General features: G+C 42.3%; 1 protein-coding gene across 3 annotated transcripts in view; it reads right to left on the bottom strand.

Annotated features, from left to right (window-relative positions):
- Positions 1-3135: 3135 nt before the first annotated feature.
- The window catches only part of PARP6 (poly(ADP-ribose) polymerase family member 6), an 86334-nt gene continuing 67247 nt past the window's right edge, over positions 3136-22222 (bottom strand). For all 3 annotated transcript variants that reach the window (XM_044279831.1, XM_044279833.1, XM_044279832.1), the window contains 3 exons: positions 10828-10891; positions 7950-8034; positions 3136-3582 (listed from right to left, as the gene is read on the bottom strand). In XM_044279831.1, the coding sequence (XP_044135766.1) occupies positions 3480-3582; positions 7950-8034; positions 10828-10891 (252 nt within the window). In that variant the 3' untranslated portion in view covers positions 3136-3479. The remainder of the gene's footprint in view (positions 3583-7949; positions 8035-10827; positions 10892-22222) is intronic.

The following is a 22222-nucleotide window of genomic DNA, read 5'->3' as shown; positions in this document are numbered from 1 at the left end:
AGTCAATAAGATACAGTCCAATAAAAATGTGCAGTGTAATAGCGGCTGCTGTGCGCCGCTTTTCCCCTGCTTACCGCCGCGGTCCCGGGCGATGTGTTCAGTGGTGATCTGCGGCCAGTGCTTCCCATTCACCGCTGAATTTCTGGGCATTGTCTGTGTAGGTAATGTTGTTCTAGGATCTGCTCCATAGTTTCTGCCCTGGCCACAGAATGCTTGCTGCTTGTTTCCTGCAGCACTTTCTTAAGGGCCTGCACGCGTCACTCTCTGGGCTTTATGGGTTAGGTCATATGACCTTGTTGACCAATCCTAGCCCTTCTGCACATATATAAGTGGCTCAGCCCCCTTCCCAGATGCCTCAGTGTCAAGGTCCTTGTGTCCTGCTAAGGTTCCTGATATCTGCTTGTGTTCATGTGTTCCTGACTCGTACTTGTGTTCCTGGATTCTGCTACCCATTTGATCCCTGCCTGCTTGTCTTGACTCTCCCGTTGCCGACCCAGATTGCCTGACCTCTACCTGTGCCGCCTTCCCTGACCTTTTGCCTGTCTGATTTCGCCTCTGCCTCATCCTTCGGTCCTGCACTGTTGCTCCTGGTTACGACTCAGCCTGCTGACAACGCCTGTACTTCTGGTACCTTTCTCAGGTACCTCCTGGTCTGCCTGGACCAGCTGCCTCGTGTGCCTATCCTCCTCAAGGGGTAGCGACCCGGTGTTCCCCTCGGGAAAGTCTATCCCCACCATCAGGGGTACTGTGAAGATCGAGGGGTTCACTTAGACAACGCCCTTAGAGGAGGTAGGACACGTGGCACAGTGGGTTCACACCCGCTGGTTCGTGACATGCAGTAACTGTGATGCAGACCACTACCTCATGCAGCAAACGCAGCACCAGAGTTTCTTTTTTTTACTTCACCTCAGAGCCTCTGCAGTTGTTGGCCAGTACTGCATAAATCACCAAGCTAGGACTCATATGCACCTGGTGCTCTCTCTTTTCTAAATACTACAGTGGACCCAAACAGCAGTTTATGACCACATAGGGGGAACTGTTATACTCAGGAAAAATATGTAACAAAATTTGGGGTGCTTTCTCTCCTAGTAAATTTTAGAAGTTTTTATAAATAAAGGTAAAACATAGCAACACAAATTTACCACTAACACAAACTACAATTTGTCACTAAAAAACTCAGAATTGGTTGGATAAAAGTATTCCAAAGTTATTACCACATAAAGTGACATGTCAGATTTGCAAAATTAGTCAGGGTCAGGAAGGTGAAAATGGCAGGGTTTGGAAGGGGTTAAATGCTGACATAGTATCTGCCATTCCTACCTCTTAGTTTAGGGCACTCCACAGTATGACTAATCTTACTGTAAACAATTGTTTCCTGTATTGATGTGTAAATCACATTTCCGCCACATGCAAAGAATGTCCCCTGGTCCTTTGTAAAGTCCTTGGAATTAATAAATCATGTGGTAGTTTCTTTGTATTGATCACATGTGTATTTATACTAGTATATAGATCACCTCTAAGGCATCTTTTTTTCGAGCTGATCAAGACCAATTTTTAAGTCTCTCATTATAAGACAAACCTTCCATCCTATTTAATAATCTAGTCACTTGCCTCTGAACCCTTTTCAAGCCAGAACTGAATCCCATATTCAAGATGTGGCTGTCACATTCGGATTTGGGAAGATAGGAGGGAAAGGGGTGAGGGAATAAGGCCTGGAAACTAGGGAAAGGAGATGGACATCTCCTAGTAAAACCCTAATCAAAGTCCTGACTCACTACCAGTATGAACAGACCCAAGAGTTAGGTGAGTTCATACGCCGGAATAGCTAGTGTCCTAACTCACTCTAATGTCAGGACTGAAAAAAGGAAGGACGAACAGGAGTCTCCCTCAGATCTAAATACATGATAGGGAAATGCAACACACAAAAATAACCTAAACAAAATACACACCAGCTATTCACAACTCCAACAGAAGCTATAAACCGCAAAGCATAGTGGGAGAAACAACAATAAATAGAGAAGGTTAAATGACCATAATAGCCACACCTGGGAAAATAAGGTGTGGCAAGTAAGGATGAGCGAATCGACTTCGGATGAAACATCCAAAGTCAATTTGCATAAAACTTTGTTCTAATACTGTACGGAGCAGGAGCTTTGTACAGTATTAGAATGTATTGGCTCCGATGAGAACCGAACCTTCGGAAAATGTTTTTTTACAGTACAAATTAATTTATGAAGCTATTGTGCGAAGTCTCGAGACTTTCGAAAAACAATAACTTCAGCTCATTGGAGCCAATACCTTCTAATACTGTACGGAGCTCCTGCTCCTGCATTGATATATTAATAACATTTTTGGGGATTTATTTTAATGTCGGCTGCAATTAGTTTTTCTGTGGCTAATTTATCCACCTTAATATCCTGTTTACATTTCCTATTGAGTTCTTTGTAAGCCTTCTGTAAGCTTTTTTAGAACCCTTGAACTTGATTGTTTTAAATTTTTCATGTTTTTCTCCTTAAAGTTTTTCTCCAGAATTTAACAATTGATAACAATGCCCCCTGGAAGGTATAATATTTCATAATTTGTCATAATTTTAAGCCCGACTTTTTATTTGACTAAGTTGGCTAAAAAGGGGGTCAGGTATGTCAGGTATGTTGACAGTCACTTGAATCCTTACAGATGCAACATATACCAAAAATAGTAGACAGTTTTAATAGGATTGTTCAGGATTTTGATGCCCTAATGTCGGGTTAGGCCAGCAGTATCATATTGTTGGGGGTTCAACAACCCACATTCCCACCAGTCAGCCGTTTATTGTAGTGCCAGTGCCCAAAGTAGGCATCAAAACTATACAGCTCTGTCCATTATGTAGTGGACAGAGCTGGTAACTGCAGTGTTGCTCCCATTGAAGTAAATGGTGCAGCAATGCAGTTACCAGCTCCATCCACTACACAGTGGTAGACCCCCACCGATCATATATTGATGGCCTACCCTAAGGCTAGGCGATCAATATCAAAATCATGGCTAAGCTGACTTTAATGTGTACTAGCTAAACATGTTTAAATGCCACAAATAATATTTATAATTAAATAATAAAAACAACGAAACTGAAATAAAACGTTCAGATTTATTATTTTTTAACATTTTCTTTTTTGTTAAACAAAGAGTTGTAAATGAGAAGTTTTCAGAGTAGGGGGCTTAAGTATGGAAATTGGGTAGTGCTGACACAGGATAAAGTCAATATATGTCAGGAATTGTCCCAGGGCTTCGATATCTCCACATAGAATGATATCTTACTTTTGCCTGGAGAGCCTGATCAGTGCAAGACCCTTATCTCCACATTAGAAAGGGTCTGTTCAGTCACAGAAAGGACCCTTAATCTTCCATATGCGAAGCAGGTCATAGATTGCCCCATGTTCTTGGTCCCAGAGAGTACAGACCGCTCCTCTCTGTTTTGATTGTAATCCTGAGGATATTATCCCTCATCCACTGTACACTTGTGTCCCAATCACTCGCATGATCTCCTTTTGGATTTTGGGGTCCTGAGTGTTGATGTTGGCATCCCCGACTTGGCCATCTTCATACCTTTGATAGTTTAGATTTTGACACATGGCATGTAATAATAAATTCACAATTCAGAAGACAAAGAACTGTATAAACTGATTTTTTTTTAACGTATATAAAAGAAAAAATAGACTTGATCCTCAAACAAAAATCAACACAGAATATTGGTAAGGATTATGAGGACAGATGTAGTAATAGCTAAATAAATAAAGAAAAGCCCTTAATAACCATTACTACACACATGCAGTGTATTTATGATATTGACCCCTCTACCTTTATCCTATCCATTACTTTTTTTAAATTATAACAAAAAGCAACATTTCTGCATGCAGTATCAGCAAAAATAGACAATGTATAGCTTCTGATCTAAATTATGCTTTGACCCCTTCTGGACTTCTGCTTTACATAGTGGAGGTCCAATCTCTAAAGATGGCTTTAACTGCCAATGGTCTGTTTAAAACAGCAGAGAACCAAGGCAAACCGCAGGCATTTAAGCACTCAGATGTCCCTGTTAAGCAGGGAAGGCATTCCATAGTAGCAATAGGCCTGAGCTTGTACAAGAAATCTATTACAGAATACAAATGGTGATCTAATGATTGCAAGTTATAGTCACCTAGGGTGACTTAAATTTTAAAAAAAAAAATATAATAAATATCTAAAAATCACCCCCCCCCCCCGCTTTCCCTAGAATAAAAAAAAAAAATCAGTAAAAAAAGAAATATCATGGGCATCGCTGCGTCCGAAAACACCTGTTCTATTAAACTATTAAAATATAAAATATAAAGATATTTATCCCCTGAGAGCTTGTAAGCTGTTACATTTTCTGGCAGCCACTGGTATCAAGTCTATTCTGCAGGTATGGATCCACAACCGAGCTCCCCTATTTAAGCAATTTCTGGATAAATTGTCCTTTCTACTTAAATTGGATTGAGTTGAGGTCTCTTTTCTTAAAGAAGGAAACTTGAGGCATTTTTTCAAATTTTGGTAAGTTTTATCACTTTTCTTCTGCAATGGATTCAAAATATTAGAAACTGCTTTCAACCAATGGTGTAGTATCAGAAGCAATTACTTATACACCTATTTATTTGTTTAGGTGTACCTCTAAATGTTGGAGGTCTACCTTGGTGTCAGTGGGTCCCGCACAATTCTCATAAAGAGGGATTAGGGTTAAAAACCCATGTTGGGTGAATTTTTTGCAAGAGAATTAATTCCCTTCCCCTCTTTCCACTCACAGGTGCTTAGTTATCTACGGCCACTCCAGTCAAACGGATGAATGGGCCCCCATTTTCATATTCAGTGGGACCCCTGCTGATCAGACATTTTATGGGATAAAATGTCTTCATGGCGCAGATTTTGTCACATGCCATGGTGCAGCAGAATCTGCGTGGCGTGAGCGGGGAAGGGCTGGCAGGCTCGTTTCATTTACTATTTTCTATGCCTGGTTTAGGTGTAGAAAATGGTCTAAATGTAAGACAGCTCAGAAACTTTATTATCTTTAAAATAGCCATGACGGATCCGTCTCTAAAACCATTGTAAGTCAATGGGGATCGGATCCGTTTTCTATTGTGTCAGAGAAAACGGATCTGTCCCCATTGACTTATATTGTGAGTCATGACAGACCCATCTTGCTCCGCACCACATCGAGGACAGAAAAACGCTGCTTGCAGAGTTATTCTTTCCGCGATGGGGACGCAACCAAATGGAACAGAAAGCATTCTGGTGCATTCTGTTTCGTTCAGTTCAGTTTTATCCTGGTTGACAATGAATGGGGACAAAACAGAAGCGTTTTCCGCCGCTATTGAGATCCTATGACAGATTTCAATAGTGGAAAGGGAAAGCGCAGATGTAAAAGTAGCCTTACATTCAGACTGGCGGTGGATCCGCTGAAGTTATGTAGAGGCCAACGCCTCTACATAACTTTGGCGATCCACCTCCAGTAGGGTGTTTCATTTTGTAATGGAAAAAAATAAAATGTTACATTTTTGCAGACTTTGCTTACTCCCCGAGTCTCAGTGATGTAACAGATATATATGCTAAATTTCAAGAAGATTGGATAATATTTAGAGGTTGCACACTTTGATCACATGGCTTCTTAGAAAATCACTGTAGTATTCATGTTGTGGATCCCAAACAATTAAAAAAACTTCTTTGTTTTATTAGTAACTAAATGGCTCAGGTCTTTTCCTTAAACTAGGTTTTTACCCTCTAATCGTTTCATTTCCTTTTTCTTTGCAGGTCTGGTTTCAAAAAATGTTGTTTTTTTTATTAATTTTTTTCATATTTTCCTTAACAGCCTGAGTAATACGTTCATCCAAAAAAGCCAATCCTACGTTTGTTTCTGACAGATACCAAAGGTGTCTCTTAGCAACTGTGAGCACTTTTTTTGACATCTGCATCTGGGTAAGTGCTCAGAAGCTGTAGCATATCCAAATCATTCTTTGGAGCCCATCAATGTACAGTTGCCAAAAAAGCAAACATATATGAGGCTCACAAAATGTTCAACCCGTTTCATTCCTTTCAATTCTCGTTGAGGAATATTCAACTGTTTAGTGAAGAGAACAATTTTAAGTGCATATATTGTCTTTGCCATCCACCTTGCTTGATGCAGAGCCCCTGGGATCTTGAAACTGAAGTCATTTTTAGACCAACCTCCTAGGTACAGGAGTGAGAGTAGTAATAAAAGTGATCAATGTGTGCAACCCCTTGAAATTTGGCATATATATCTTCTACATCACTGAGACTCGGGGCGTAAGCAAAGTCATATGAAAATCACATCTTTGGAAAAATGAAACACCCTAACCGCCAGCCTTAATAAATGTGCCCCTTGTCTTTGCATATAAAAGTTCAAAAGAAAAAGCCTCCAAAATGCATTACCAGTGAAATGGAGGAAAACATACAGGGGCAGATATATTAAGAAATGCTTTTTTGTGCCTGAATATTGTGCCTGTGCAATTTTTATTTTGTGTTAAATGTATGATCTGGATTGGTAAACATGTATAAATCTGTGATGTTTTAAAAGGGAAGATTTAACATCATGTGCCACAAAAATCCCTATTTGCAACACAACATGCCATAGGGCTTTATACTATCAGAATAATACACCACTTTTTATAACACTTTACAGCTGATATAGCTTTTGGCCAAAACATGCACTAAAAACTAGGACTGCACCAAAATAAATCATAAAATATGCACAGACAAAAACTTTAGCGGCTCTGTCACCAGGGCCAACCCTATAAACTGGGCATATAGCCTGGTAGAGTTGATGAAGTTGATTGAAACAATACTACCTTTCTTTTCTCTGTAGGTACCAGCATTGTGGAGAAATTTTAACTTGTATCAATATGCAAATGAGCTATTGGAGCACCATACTGATGCCCTTCTCCTTCAAAACACCCCCTCCCTTTAGATTGACAGCGCTAGGCTTCTGGTCTAGTGATGAGATCTCACGCCTGCGCACTCGCTCTCTCGAACTTGATGCTACTACTGTCCATTGTAATATCATTGTTGGCAGTGTGCAATAGCAATATCATGCATTGCAATCCTAATGGATGATGTTGCTACTGTATTTTGCTACCTATATCATTGGTGGCAATCTGCAAAGGCAATATCATGCATTGCCATCCTAATGCATGATGTTGCTACTGTACTATGCTAAAGTTTTTTAATGCTCCCTGTTATCATTGGTGGCAGTGGAGGTTCAGTGGGAAGAGACAGGGCGGGGAGGGAGGTAAGAATACTCTCCCTTTCATCCTCCCTGCAACCAAGCTCCTTTGCTTCAGCCAAAGCTGTCTCGTGCCACTGCTTCAGGGCTCAGTAACATGAACAGCGCGTGCACAGTATGCATCTTTGCTCATCTGCATGAAGCCAAAAATGTTGTGCACAAGCGCCATGTGTGAGATCTCATAGCTAGACCAGAAGTATAGCGCTGTCAATCTAAAGGGAGGAGGGCATGTTTTAAAGGAGAGGGGCATTAGTATGGAGCACCAGGGGCATTGCTGAAGCGGTGCTCAAACTGCATAAGCCCACCTCCTGGTGCTCCAGTAGCTCATTTGCATATTAATAAAAGTTCAAATTTGTCCACAACGCTCGTATCATTTGAATCACCTTCATCAACCCTACCAGGCTATACGCCTGGTTGCATAGGGTTGATCCTGCTGACAGAGTTACTTAGTTGTGGTGATGCTAACTGCCATATTTTCCCTGGACCGATGGGCAGGTAAAAAAAATAGCAATCTATGCACCATCATCTGACCAATGCAACCTGAAACTTGAGAACTTGAAGCTGTTGTAGCGCCATTTCTGTCCGTTTTATTTTCCATTGAAACTTAAGAGAAAAAAATATATATAAATATTCATAAATCAGATATAGAGAAATCACTACTTACACGAAAAAGAAGCGTGTGCAGACGTGATCAGACACTGGGCACACCCAAATATTTCCATGCTTCTGTAGATCCTTTGATGTTATTACTAAGTAGAGGAACAAATCAGTTATGGTTAGTACAATAAAATGCACAGTTTAAAGGGGTTTTCTGGCATTGCTATGATTTTAAACAGATATGCTCATGTAGTTGCTTACCTCATGTACATCTTCCCCATGCTTTTTTTTTATTTTTAATTTAGACTATCCTGATACATTTTACTATGTACACAAATAATTCCAGTTTGTTACATTCTGTATTTAGCACTTTCTATTGCTGTATCCAACCAAACCCATGATGCACCTCTTCTTTCTTTGCCACATCTCAAGCACTGCCTAACACTCAACTAGTTCCATGGACATTCATCTATCACTGCCCCTTTTACTGATTTGACACACCCATGGAGATAATATCACAAGAAATAAGAAAGAGCTGCATGGACATGGACATGGTCATGTGCCCACAGCCCAGAATGGAAGATAGGAGCAATAAAGGTAACAGAAATTCATTACAAAATTACAGCGACCTTCATAAAATGTTAAAGTGTTTTTCTAGGATTTTGATGTTGATGGCCTATCCTTAGGGTAGGTCATCATTATCTGACTGGTGGGGTTCCAACTCTCAGAACCTCCACTGATCAGCTGTTTGAAGAGGCTTTAGTGCTGTGGCCTCCTCACAGCTTATCAAGCTTTAGCACTGTACATTATATAGTGGCTGTGCTTGGTTTTGCAGCTCAGGCCCATTAACTTAAATGGGACTGAGCTGAACCTAGGCCATGTGACTGAAAAATGTGTCATCACCGGACTAGGAAGTGGCGTGATGTCACTGGAGTGTTGAAGCCATTTCAAACAGGTGATCGGTGGGGGTGCTGGGAATTGGACCAATCAGATACTAATGACCTGTCCTGAGGATCAAAATCTCAGACAACCCCTTTAAAGGATTTTCATACAAACTATTAAAATTAATTTAATGATATTGTTAGGCCTCCTGCACACTACCATAGGTGTCCCGTTGCCATATTGCGGATCCGCAATACACGGGCACCGTTCCGTGTGCATTCCGCATAACGGATGCGGACCCATTCACTTCAATGGGTCCGCAAATCCGGAGATGCGGAACGGAAGCACGGAACGGAACCCTACGGGAGCACTACGGAGTACTTCCGTGGGGTTTCGGCCCGTACTTCCGTTCTGCAAAAAGATAGAATATGTCCTATCTTTTTGCGGAACAGCCGGAACGCGGAACCATTAAAGTGAATGGGTCCACGATCCACTGTGGCTGCCCCACGGTCGGTGTTCGTGCATTGCGGCCCGCACGTTCGTGTGCAGGAGGCCTTATGTAGAGGATGTAGAGCTCTGAATAAGAAAAACAGCGCCCCACTTCTGTAAAGTTATACTGAGAAATTAATCAGCACATAATTTCTGACTTAGCTAAAATATGGTGTACACAGTCAGATGCACATTTAGGTGCCACATGAGCTAAATATATTGGCAATAGACGTCCGATGGCCCATACTGTACCTCTGTAATACAATGCCATATGGAGGCATCATATGAAATTGTAGTCTCTAATTATTTTCATTTAATTTTAAAGGGTCTGGGGTCGCACAGGTGGCGCTGCAGCAATGCGGAACTGAAAAGAGGACATAACGGCAAGACAAGGGAAGACTGACAGATAATATTCCTCTACTACTGTCAGCAGCTGCAGAAGTGCCTAAAAGGAGATGGGGCTAGTCCTAGACTGGTGGTTCAAGGAGGGTAAATAGGGATAAAAATAAATACTGCAGAAGCATGCAATTTTTATATATGGCAAACCTAAAGGGATTGTGTCATGAAACATATTCTACATTTTGCAAACCAGCATCTAGATCTGAATACATTTGTAATTGCATGTAATTAAAAATTTTGTACAGCCACTGAACTATTCAAAAAATGTATCTAATATAGCCCCACTTGCGGTTTGTTGTTTTCCTTATTTTTTGGTCCATCTCACTGAGCTAGTTGAATGTGCTCTTCAACTGCCACCAGCTATATGTTCTGTTAAATACTGTGGCAGTTATAGGGAGAGAGCTTCAGCAGAAAGGACACACCCCTGAGCTGCAAGGCTCAAATATATCTAGCTGAACAACTGGAGCTTGTAACCCATGTGAGGTACAGGGATGGTTCTAGCTTTGTTAGAAAGCTATTGTCATGTACCATATGATGTCTGGGCAGGATCTAAAGGGTATGTTAAACAGGCATATTTTCTGCCAGATAATTGCTAACAAGAGTTCCTATGAATGCTCATTAGCGATCATCTGGCAGTCTTATACTGCCTCCGATTGTCCAATAAATCGGACAATTTAGATCTTTCAGCATGCTGTCGAATCAGGATCTGCCGCCCGCCGGCACACCGCTGTCCTGCATAGGGACAAGCGATGGCATAGCGATTGCTCCTCCCATGCTGCAGAAGACATAGCTGCATGTAATGGCAGCAGTGCCCTCTGCTATCTGGTGACCGCCGGGAGGGAATGCTTTTGTCCCGACAATCGCTTGCAGCATTGGGGTGTCTACACCATTATGGCACCTGACATTCTGTGCCTACAAGCTCCTGAATTTGAGGTTTCACTTTAAATAACTAATATTATATTACATATGTATCTATGAATCTACACAGACATGTAGCATAGAAAAGGCCAGATAAGATGAATGCGTTATTGGTGAGGATAAATGTTTTTTTATGTAGTAGAGAACTAGAACATATACTGGTATGTTGTAAACGGTGAAACATATTTAACGCTAGTAAAAGCATTGCTTATCTCTTTCCGAGATAAGATTACAACATATGATTGCTAAATGATTACCTTCACACAGTGCAATACAATTGAGATTCCGACTCTGCAAGAAACGAGACTGGAGACATCGAGTCTAATAGAAAAGGAGGAAAGAAAGAAAATGACTGATAGAACAGTAGTAGTTTGGAAAAGTTAGAGTATGATCACCCTTGAACTTAATTTTATAGCTTTTATCTTGATATAATTTACATAAACAGTTGAGTAAATCTTTTAATACAAAATATTCATAATACTTTGCTTTACTGGTCTAACATGGATCTTGAGTTTTAGAACGTATGAAAGTTAGGAGCTGAATTCAGAGTTCTACTTGTTGTTACTGGAAACTGTAGACATGCTTGTTGACAGACATGTCATACTGCTCCTATAAATTCTACTGGACAGATATTGAACCAATAAGGAATGCTGAGTGAAGACTGCAAAATTCACTCAAGGGCATTCATACAAAGAAGGCATGTGGCTGTTAAGGGTCTCATGACAGGGCACAGATCAGATCCCTTTGTTATGGGTTATGTGAGCCTGCACAGGGATTCCCATCACCACAATCACTTCTGAAGTTCATGCTGTCATTCTTTCCTATAAGGAATGGAATGGAGGCAACACATTCTGGGACAGAGCAGTGGGATTGCATACATGAATGTGCTACATGTTATTTTTGCTATGGGCCACCCTTTAGTCTATGGATACTTATGGGAATACAGTATGCAATTTAGAAACAATAAAATGTAAGTAAACCATTTTACAAAGTTACTTTTTATGTAAAATTATTTTATACATAACCTAAAATTGTGTCAGTGGATCAAGAAAATAAGTAAGGTAGGAGAAGGTTAAAACAATGTTAATTACGGAATGATGGAACCAAAAATGGGAGGTGCGGGGGTCTTCATTACTCTACGAGTTTAAATCTGGACATCCCCATGACATATGGTCACTACAACAATACACAGTATACTTTTTATGCAGAGAAGTAACGTGGTGGGTCAACCACTAATCTGAAATAGGCCTAAATTAGATGTATTTTAGACGCAGATGGTGGTGCAACGGTTAATTGCGGCGCTATCCGCTACTTTGTCCTGCTCACACCAGGTCTAAAATTGTGGGCGTGGGTCGGAAAGGAGGCTGGACAGTAGACCCGTCTGATTCATTATTTTCTACACCTGTTTTAGGCGTAGAAAATGGTCCAAATGTTAAGACAGTTCAGAAGCTGGCTTACATTTAGAACTGGTGGAAGATCTGCCAAACTTTGTCAGATCCACCTTCATAACTTCGGCAGATCCACCACCAGCTATGGGGCTTTATTAAGACCAGCATCTAAAACACTGGGCTTAATAAATGTGACCTGTAGTTTGTAAGGCTTAAAAAGTCTATCCATTCCCAAATCCAAATCTAGCAATTAGTATAACTTCCTGGATCAATGACCCTTCTCCACAAATCTAGTATCTATAACCTGTACAATTATTATACTAATACAGGGCTGGCCAACCTGTGGCTCTCCAGCTGTTGTAAAACTACAATTCCCACCATTCCCTGCTGTAGGCTGATAGCTGTAGGCTGTCTGGGCATGCTGGGAACTCTTGAACTCTTTTAGTGAATTCACCATCACATCATGGTAGATACCATACGCAGAGGGCGTGGCCAGTGATGGAGGAGTGAAGCCAAACTCTGTGTGAGCTCCGCTGCACCCCAGTCTAAACTTCAGCTCTTACCTGCTCCTATGATGGGGAAAGCCACAAAGAAGGGTTTAGCTCGTCCACCTGCTCCCCTGACCGCATCGCAAGCAGACCTCAGCGCATATTTCTCCAAGCCGGCTGGCCTTACAGTCGAGGCGCCACCGACCAGTGTGTCTCAAGTTGGTGGCGGCGCCCTTACCTCGAGGCGCGCTGCGTCACCTGTTATGTCCGAGGAGTCCTGATCCCCGTGTCTATGGGACCGCCGCTCCCTCTCTGCACCGCTCTTGGCCTTGTCTGAGAAGGAGGCAGAGCTCAGGCTTGAAATGCATTGAGCCAGGCATCTCCTCTGTAGCAACAACAGCAAAATGCCCGCCGGCCCTGGCTCCCGCATGTCCATCTAGCAGCCGCAGCCCCTGATGACCTAGGGGGTGAAGAAGTGCCACTGACTGAATATAACTGTGTACCTCCTCTGGCAGGACCACAAGTACCCTCATACCCCTTACCCACATCTCTTCCTGCCTCCTTGTCCCCCACTACCCCTCCTGACCCATCAGACTCCACCTTGAGACCGGTTTGGCCACAGAAAACTGCTATCTCTCCTACTCTCCCCTAAAACTCTCCACTAAGTCTTTATCAGCCTAAGGACCCAGGCCCTGAACCCCTGGCATTAGTAAGCACTGGCTGCGCGCACCAGCAGAATAACCTCTCGCTGTCCCTGGGCCCCCGAGGACAACACAAGCAGGGACCCCTATGACCGTTAGCCTCGCCTGGTCTCTCTTTGGCAGTGTCCCATCACTGGTCCACTGGGTTTTTGTGGGACAGCTCCCGTTCTGCTCCTCTGCCAAGTTCCAGGACCCTAGGTCCCCTCCTCTCAACCTCTCCTCCTCAGATCCATATGAGCCAGGTCCCTATTGAGACCCGATCATCTCTGGTAGTGCCTGATGAGGACTCTAGACCACCCACCATGGCGGATTTACGGGCACTTATTTGCTCTCTACCCTCGAAAGAGGATCTATCTAGCTTTGCAGCTAATACCCTACAAGAATGCAAGCAGGAATTTGCGCAATTCCATACAGACTTATCTACTCTTACCGACCGAGTGGACTCCATTGTTCAGGGCCAAACAGTTGTGTCAGCAGATGTGAAAACTCTACACGTTAAAACTCGTGTTCAAGAATCATAAATTCTCACCCTTCAACAACATTTGAATGATCTGGAAAACCACGGGCGCCGCAATAATCTCTGTATCAAAGGCCTTCCAGTCTGTCTCCAATTCAGACCTCCTTCCTACCCTTTTATTGATATTCAATGGCATCCTGAAACACCCCAGCACTACAGCCATTGATATTGAGAGGGCACACCGTGCGCTGCGCCCGCGGCGCCCAAGGGCTCTAGACCTAGAGACATTATCTGCCGGATCCACTTCTATGTTGTGAAAGAGCAGATTCTCCTCAAGGCCCCCCAACATCCATCTCTATTGTCTGAAGGGACCCCCATTATGATTCTCCAGGACTTGTCCTGCTACACTCTTGCTCAACGAGCCACTTTGAAACCCATTCTAAACCTCCTTTGGGACAGAGGGCTTCCATACCATAGAGATTCCCTTTTGCTCTAATAGCCGGCCCTAAAGGTCACATGGCCACTCTATGCTGCAGCGCAGATCTTCCAGTTTCCTCTGCAGCCTTGACCTACTGCCGATGAAGATACACGTGTGGCCCTCCATCAAACCACCTGATCCTCCGCCTTCGCAGCCTTTTCTACTCTCTCAAGTTTCCACAAGAGGATCTCCTGGAATGCCTTCCCGCTCCTCCAGAGGACGTAGTCGCAGATCTACTAGCCTGCTACAGAACTCCCAGTCGTCCACTTTGACCTGAGGGCGCTATGCTGCTATTGCCTAAGTTACCTTTTTCTTTTCAAACATAATTTTTCTCCTTTTTTCACTCAGTAGTTTTTTTTCTCCCATATAGCAGGTGACGCTTTTCTATTTTATCACAAGTTTTGCCAGTCGGTCGGCTCTCTTCTTCTTGACTGCCACTTTCCACAAGTAGTTTGAGACACTCCCTTGGGGGTACTTTTCTCCCTGGTGACCGTCTCCTTTGACCTAGTGGTCTCCATTTAGTGTTGTAACATCTAAAGTTCCGACTTTGCCTTTTTTTCTTATTGTTTTTGTTTTTAATTTTTGTGTATTTTATAGCACTAAGCACCTTTTTCTCTTTTTCCTTCCCTCCTCTCCTTTCTTTTCTGCTCTTTCTCTCCTACTTTTATGCTTCCCTTACACTCCCTACCATGACGTCTCTTAAAATTGCATAATTTAACGCGAAGGGACTCAATACACCTGAAAAATGGGCTTAAGTTCTCCACCACTTCCATCGCCAAAAGGTACATCTTATTTGTTTTTAGAAAACCCATTTCAAGGAGGGGTCTGTCCCGGGTAATTGGCATCGGCATTATACAACCTGGCATTATGCTAACAATGCGCTCAACAAGTCTAAGGCAGTTGCCATAGCGATTCATAAATCCCTGACTTACCAATTCTAATTTTGCTCCACTTCTTTGCTGCTTCCAGAAAGATCTAGATTCTTGGCACCATAAAGTCTTTTTGTGGTTTGGACGGAATAGTATATTAAAAATTAATCTTCTGCCCAAATTGCTTTATCTCCTGCAGACTATCCCCATTCGGGTCCCCCTTTCTTTCTGGACCCAAGTGCGTAGGTGTTTTACGAAATTTGTCTGGTTCCCTGGTCACCCACGCATCTGTTGGAAAGTGCTGACTCGCCCCAAGGACGCAGATGGGGTTGGTCTGCCGGATTGTAAGTTATATTACCATTCTACTCCATTCTAATGCTTATGCCCGGCTTCTGGACATGTTTCATCCTGTTTGTCAGAAAGCGTGGGTTAATAGAGCGAGGGGTTCCTCGCAATCTGCTTTTACCACTCTTCCCCTGCGGAGCTGTTTACAAACTCACCAACCCTCTCTCTCTCCTTTACTGCTAACCACACATTTGCAATATTAGCTGTCATAAGCCCGTAATTCTCTCTTATTGATCCTCTGGGGCCTCTCATCCCCATAACTGACCATCCCCTATTCCCCCCGGGTTCCTCATCAGCCTCTTTTCTCACAAGCACGAAACTCTCCCCTCTCCGCTTCTGCCAGGTCATCTCAGGAACCTCCCTGAAATCTCTATACTCTATAGTGGGTGAAACAATTCCCATACAACAATACACCTATGAATACCTTCAACTTCAACACTTCTATGCTTCCATGCTGTCTCTCAGAACCTTACTAGAACTCTGACAGTTTTTGAACAGGCTTGTCTGACACCTTCGGATGTGTTCAGAGACATATCCTTTATGTATAAATTACTTCTCCAACACAGGTCCTTCTCACCTCCTCTGTTTTGTGTGGTGTGGGAACGCGAAATGGGTATTAAATTGTCCCCTGTCCAATGGCATAGGTGTTATCTCTTTACCCATAAAGCATTGCTATCCACCAGAGCGCAGGAAACCTGCTACAAGATCATGTCTTGCTGGTACAGGGTCCCGTCATTACTGCACAAATGGTTCCCCTCAGTTTCGGACAGATGCTGGAGTTTCTGGTGGCATTGCTCTGCCCTATGGGAATTCTGGGACTCAGTTCGGGCGTTCCGGTGCCGAACTCGCCAGAATCCCTGCTCTTATATGTTTTTAAATTGTCCATCAAAGCTTACAAAAACTCTCTTCTTAAATATCTCATTCAAGCAGTGAAAGCAGTGATCCCTCGTCACTGGAAAACGACCCCCCCATCCCTGGAGGAGTGGTTTGAGGAAGTAATGCTTTATTAGAGAATGGAGGAGTTAATAGCCCATACCCCTCAGATGTATACACAGGATGATTTCTGTTCCTCAGGGACGTATAGGACACTTTAAACGGACTACTGTGCACTGGCCTCTCTTCTTCCTCCACATCTCTCTCGCCCTTCCTTTTCTTGCTTTTACACTACCTCACCCATCCCCTGCTGTTCCTTATCCCTTACCCCCCCTTTTTTGTTTTTTTTTGTTTTGTGTTTGCCAGATTTTATTTCATAATGTTTCAAAATGTGCTATCTATCAGTGCTTCAATGATCCAGAGCTCTGTCTCCAATTGAAGCAATTGACATCAGCAATGGTATCGATTTATGTTGCCTTTTTAGGCTCTTGGAGTGTTAGCTAATTGGTTTTATTGAAATTTCAGATGACATTGTAACTTTCCAACGCTTTTTCTTCTATTTGCTCTGTCAGTTAAATTTTTTTTATAAAACCCAATAAAACCCTTTAATTATAAAAAAGATCATGGTAGAGATAGTTTTCAGATTACCCGTCAGCTGTTTTTTTCTAAACATCTCTTGTTTTGATAATCTTTCTTTAGTCCTCCCATTTCATTTACTACTTTAGTCGCCCTCCTTTAACCCCTTCCAGACTTCTACCATACATGTATGATGAAAATCTGTTCTTTAAACATTTTGCCCGCTAAGAGGCTGAGTCACTGCCATAGCTGGGTCCTGCTGTTTTACACAGCAGACACCCAGGGGCAAAGTCCAAGATCGACAATAACACCTATCACGGACAGTTAACCCCTCAAATGCCGTGGTTAATTGTGAACGAACGGCATCTTAATGCTCAGATCAAGGGAGCCGTTTGGTTGCTCTGGCATCCTCAGGCCTTCAGAATGATGCCTGCCTGTAACAGGGCTTGATAGGAACATAATGGATCTCCTTTGGACTGGTAATTTATATCAGTCTGTGGGAGAAGTGATCGGACAATTGAATGTTCAAGTCCCCTAGGGGGACTTAAGAAAAAGTTAAAAAAGTTTTTAATGGTAATTTGGCACCTCATACCTTCATATAAATCCATCTCACATGGTAGATATTCACTTGTCCGCACATTTTAATTCTCTTGATCCCATCTTGATCTGTTCACCCAATTCAGAGAAATCATCCTGTTAATAATATGCAAATTGGCCCCTTGCTGCAACCAGGGTATTGCCGTTGCACCCAAAGGTTCTGATCATGCTCTTCCAGGCTGCACCCCTACTGCTTTGACTGACAGGGTCAGACAATAAAGATGTACTCATGCCTAGCCCTGAAGTCTTGCAGCAGTGCATTGGTCTCTGCAAAAATAAATTTAAAGGGGCTGTCTCACTTCAGCAAATAGCACTTATCATGTAGAGGATGTTAATACAAGGCACTTACTAATGTATTGTGATTGTCCATATTTCCTCCTTTGCTGGCTGGATTCATTTTTCCATCATATTATACACTGCTCATTTCCATGGTTATGACCACCCTGCAATCCATCAGCGGTGGTCATGTTTGCACACTATAGGAAAAGTGCTGGCCTATTTGTTGGCTGGGACTGTGGGAGCGCACATAGGCTCCTGCTTTTTTCTATAGTGTGCAAACACGACCGCTGCTGATGGATTGCAGGGTGGTTGTAACCATAGAAACAAGAAGTGTATAATGTAATGGAAAATTGAATCCAGCCAGCAAAGGAAGCAATATGGACAATCACAATACATTAGTAAGTGCCTTGTTTTAACATAAGCTACTTAATAAATGCTATTTGCTGAAGTGAGACAACCCCTTTAATGCTAAGAGTTGTCCTCATGCTAAAAAAGTTAAACGTTATGATTTCTTGTTAAAGTGCTTATTTCCGTATGCACAATGTACATTCTAAATGGTTATGTATGGGCACCAATTAGTTAACAATCTAAGACTAGTTTCCATGGTGATGGGTGGTTCCGTCCCCTGGTTAGTGAGTGTCTAGTCCTCAGACACATGTACTGTACATGAGAGAAGATCTTAACTGTGAGAATTCCCCTAAAGGAAAGAGAGAAGACAGAAAGAGAACAGACATTCACAGAAGGTTTAGAACCACCTTTTTAAGGCCTCGCTGGATTCAGATAGTAAGCAATAAGACTTTACTGCAGTGGAAAGGGTATATTGCTTTGCACCCACCAAACCTTGAGACAAACTGACCATCTGGATCTAAGATCTGCACTCTCCAACCAACCCAGGAATTGCAGAAAGAATTAATGAGAACGAAATCGCACGCCTATGGTTATTTGGGTAGATTGCAATCCAAACACCACCAGGCTCAAGCCCCTAAAAAGTCCAAGGTGTGCCTGGAGGGAAGAAAGAAAGAGTGCGCCCCCCCCCCCCCCCCACCACTGCGTGGCCCCAGGGAGTGTGGGAGTGATGAAAGCCAACATGAACCACTACCACTCCTATTAGTGCCACAACTACTACTCCCCTTCTCCCAGCTCTACCCCTGGGGGCTGCTGGCAGAATTCCATCTGACCTGCAATCACCAGCCATGTACTGCACGTCAGCCAAATGTGCTGCCGTCAGACCTCAGGGCTAGGTATCAGCATGTCTTCACTGCATGGCCCTGTCAGTCAAAGCAGTGGGGGCGCAGCCTGGAAGAGAATGAGCCGAGCCTCTGCATGCAACCAGGTGCAATATCAGCTCCAATTTATTAAAAGGTCGATTTCTCTGACTTGGGGGAATAGAGTGAGATGGGAGTAAGAAGACCTCATACAGCTATGTGAACGGAAAAATAAAAAAGTTATGGCTCCGGGATGGCAGGGAGTAAAAAACTGAAATTGGCAAGGTCCTGCCTGCTCAAGCTTGGCTATTTCCTACTTGGAAACTGGTTCCCAAAACTGTACACAAATCTCCATATACAGTCCACAATGTCCCGCTGTAGGCTGATACCTGTAGGCTGTTCTGGCACTATCTGCTGTAATTAGTTTAAAGGGAAGAAAGGAACTGACAGTCTCCTTTTAACCTGTTACGGACACAGGGCGTACAGGTACGCCCTGATGTCCCGATACTTAAGGACAAAGGGCGTACCTGTACGCCCTGTGTCCGTAACAGGTTAAAAGGAGACTGTCAGTTCCTTTCTTTCCTTTAAACTAATTTGAAGTGAGAACTGGGTGCCTGCTTAAATCAATCAGCAGGCACCCTGGGTCAATGCCGAGGGGGGTCCTGTGACCCCCCCTATCGGCGATCGCTGCGGATTAACCCCTTCTATGCCGCTACCGCAGCATAGAAGGGGTTTGTGTTTGAGGGAGGCCATAGAGTCCCCGCACTGCTGTGGCAGGGACTCGATGTCTCAGAAGGCAGCCCGATGCCGTGCAGAGGTTGCCCAATGCCTTACACAGCATCAGGAACTGCCTTCTACGGGAGCCGAGGAGATCCAGCCTCAGGCTGGGTCTCCTAGGCAACCTGTTTGTGTATTACTCACTGTAGTACACGAACAGGCAATGCATTACAATACAAATGTATTGTAATGCATTGCAGAGGGGATCAGACCCCCAAAAGTGAACATCAGAAATAAAGTAAAGAAAAAAAAGTGTTTTTAATAAAATGTATAAAGTAATAAAATTTATAAAGTGGAAAAGAAAAAAAAAATGCCCCTTTCCTCTTATTTCTTATTTTATAATAAAAAACTGAAAAAAAAACACACATATTAGGTATCGCCACGTCCGTAATGACCGGCTCTATAAAGATATCACATGATCTACCCTGTCCTATTAATACCATTAAAAAAATTTTAACAACGGTGTACAAAAAAAGCAATTTTTGTCACCTTACATCACAAAAAGTGCAACACCAAGTGATCAAAAAGGCGTTTGCCCCCCAAAATAGTACCAATCTAACCGTCACCTCATCCTGCAAAAAATGAGCCCCTACCTAAGCCAATCGCCCAAAAAATATAAAAACTATGGCTCAAATTATGGAGACACTAAAACATCATTTTTTTTGTTTAAAAAATGCTGGTATTGTGTAAAACTTAAGCAAATAAAAAAAGTATACATATATAAATATTAGGTATTGCCGCGTCCGTACTAACCTGCTCTATAAAAATATCACATGACCTAATCCTTCAGGTGAATACCGTAAAAAAAATGTTGTCACCTTACATCACAAAAAGTGTAATAGCAAGCGATCAAAAAGTCATACGCACCCCAAAATAGTGCCAATCAAACCGTCATCTCATCCCGAAAAAAAATTAGCCCCTACACAAGACAGTCGCCCAAAAAATTAAAAATATAACTATGGCTTTCAGAATGTGGAGACACTAAAGAATCCTTTTTTTTTAAATGCTTTTTTATGTAAAACTGAAACAAATAACAACAAAAAAAGTAGTCATATTTGGTATTGGCGCATCTGTGACAACCTGCTCTATAAAAATACCACATGATCTAACCCAGGCATCTTCAAACTGCGGCCCTCCAGCTGTTGTACAACTACAACTCCCACAATGCCCTGCTGTAGGCTGATACCTGTAGGCTGTTCGGGCATGCTGGGAGTTGTAGTTTTGCAACAGCTGGAGGGCCACAGTTTGAGGATGCCTGATCTAACCTGTCAGATGAATGTTGTAAATAACAAAAAATAAAAACGGTGCCAAAACAGCTATTTCTTGTTACCTTGCCTCACAAAAAGTGTAATATAGAGCAACCAAAAATCATATGTACCCTAAAATAGTACCAACAAAACTGCCACCCTATCCCGTAGTTTCCAAAATGGGGTAACTTTTTGGGAGTTTCTACTCTAGGGGTGCATCAGGGGGGCTTCAAATGGGACATGGTGTCAAAAAACCAGTCCAGCAAAATCTGCCTTCCAAAAACCATATGGCATTCCTTTCCTTCTGTGCCCTGCCATGTGCCCGTACAGCAGTTTACGACCACATATGGGCTGTTTCTGTAAACTACTAAATCAGGGCCATAAATATTAAGTTTTGTTTGGCTGTTAACATTGCTTTGTAACTGTAAAAACTGGATTCAAATGGAAAATCTGCCAAAAAAGTGAAATTTTTAAATGTTATCTCTATTTTCCATTAATTCTTGTGGAACACCTAAAGGGTTAACAAAGTTTGTAAAAATCCGTTTTGAATACCTTGAGGGGTGTAGTTTGTAAAATGGGGTCATTTTTGGGTGGTTTCTATTATGTAAGCCTCACAAAGTGACTTCAGACCTGAACTGGTCCTGAAAAAGTGGGTTTTAGAAATTTTCTGAAAAATTTCAAGATTTGCTTCAAAACTTCTAAGCCTTGTAACATCCCCAAAAAATAAAATGGCATCCCCAAAATGATCCAAAAATCATATGGGGAATGTAAAATAATAACTATTTTTGGAGGTATTACAATCTATTATAAAAGTAAAGAAATTGAAATTTGGAAATTTTTCCCAATTTTTGGTAAATTTGGTATTTCTTTTATAAATAAAAATGATAAGTAAAAGCGTTTTAAAGTTATTCACACATAAAGTGACACTGGTCAGATTTGCAAAAAATGGCCTGGTTCTTAAGGTGAAATATGGCCGTGTCCTTAAGGGGTTAAAGGCACACTTATGTCATACAGGGCTAAATAATTTGCAAAGAGGTATCTCCCAAAGAACCATCTCGCTAGCACCACCTTGAGGAAGTGGCTCCCCATGAGTCAAAGTCTGACTTTTTAACAAGCCTGGGAACATGACCAGAGAAAATAGCGAAGTCAAATAACTATCCGTAGACAGCTGTTTTGGGGGTGCTTGCACCTTGTCAGTACAGAGTAAGATTCTGGTTGGCTAAGGCTACTTTCACACTGCTGTTTGGTTCGGATCCGTCATGGATCTGCACAGACGGATCTGCACTGATAATACAACCGCATCAGATCAGTTTGTATTATCTTTAACATAGCCAAAACGGATCCGTCTTGAACACCATTGAAAGTCAATTGG

The sequence above is a fragment of the Bufo gargarizans genome, chromosome 2 (genome assembly GCF_014858855.1).
Source record: "Bufo gargarizans isolate SCDJY-AF-19 chromosome 2, ASM1485885v1, whole genome shotgun sequence".
In the NCBI taxonomy this organism is placed as follows: domain Eukaryota; kingdom Metazoa; phylum Chordata; class Amphibia; order Anura; family Bufonidae; genus Bufo; species Bufo gargarizans.
The sequence above is the reverse complement of the archived record's forward strand: the minus strand, read 5'-3'. Positions and strand labels throughout refer to the sequence as shown.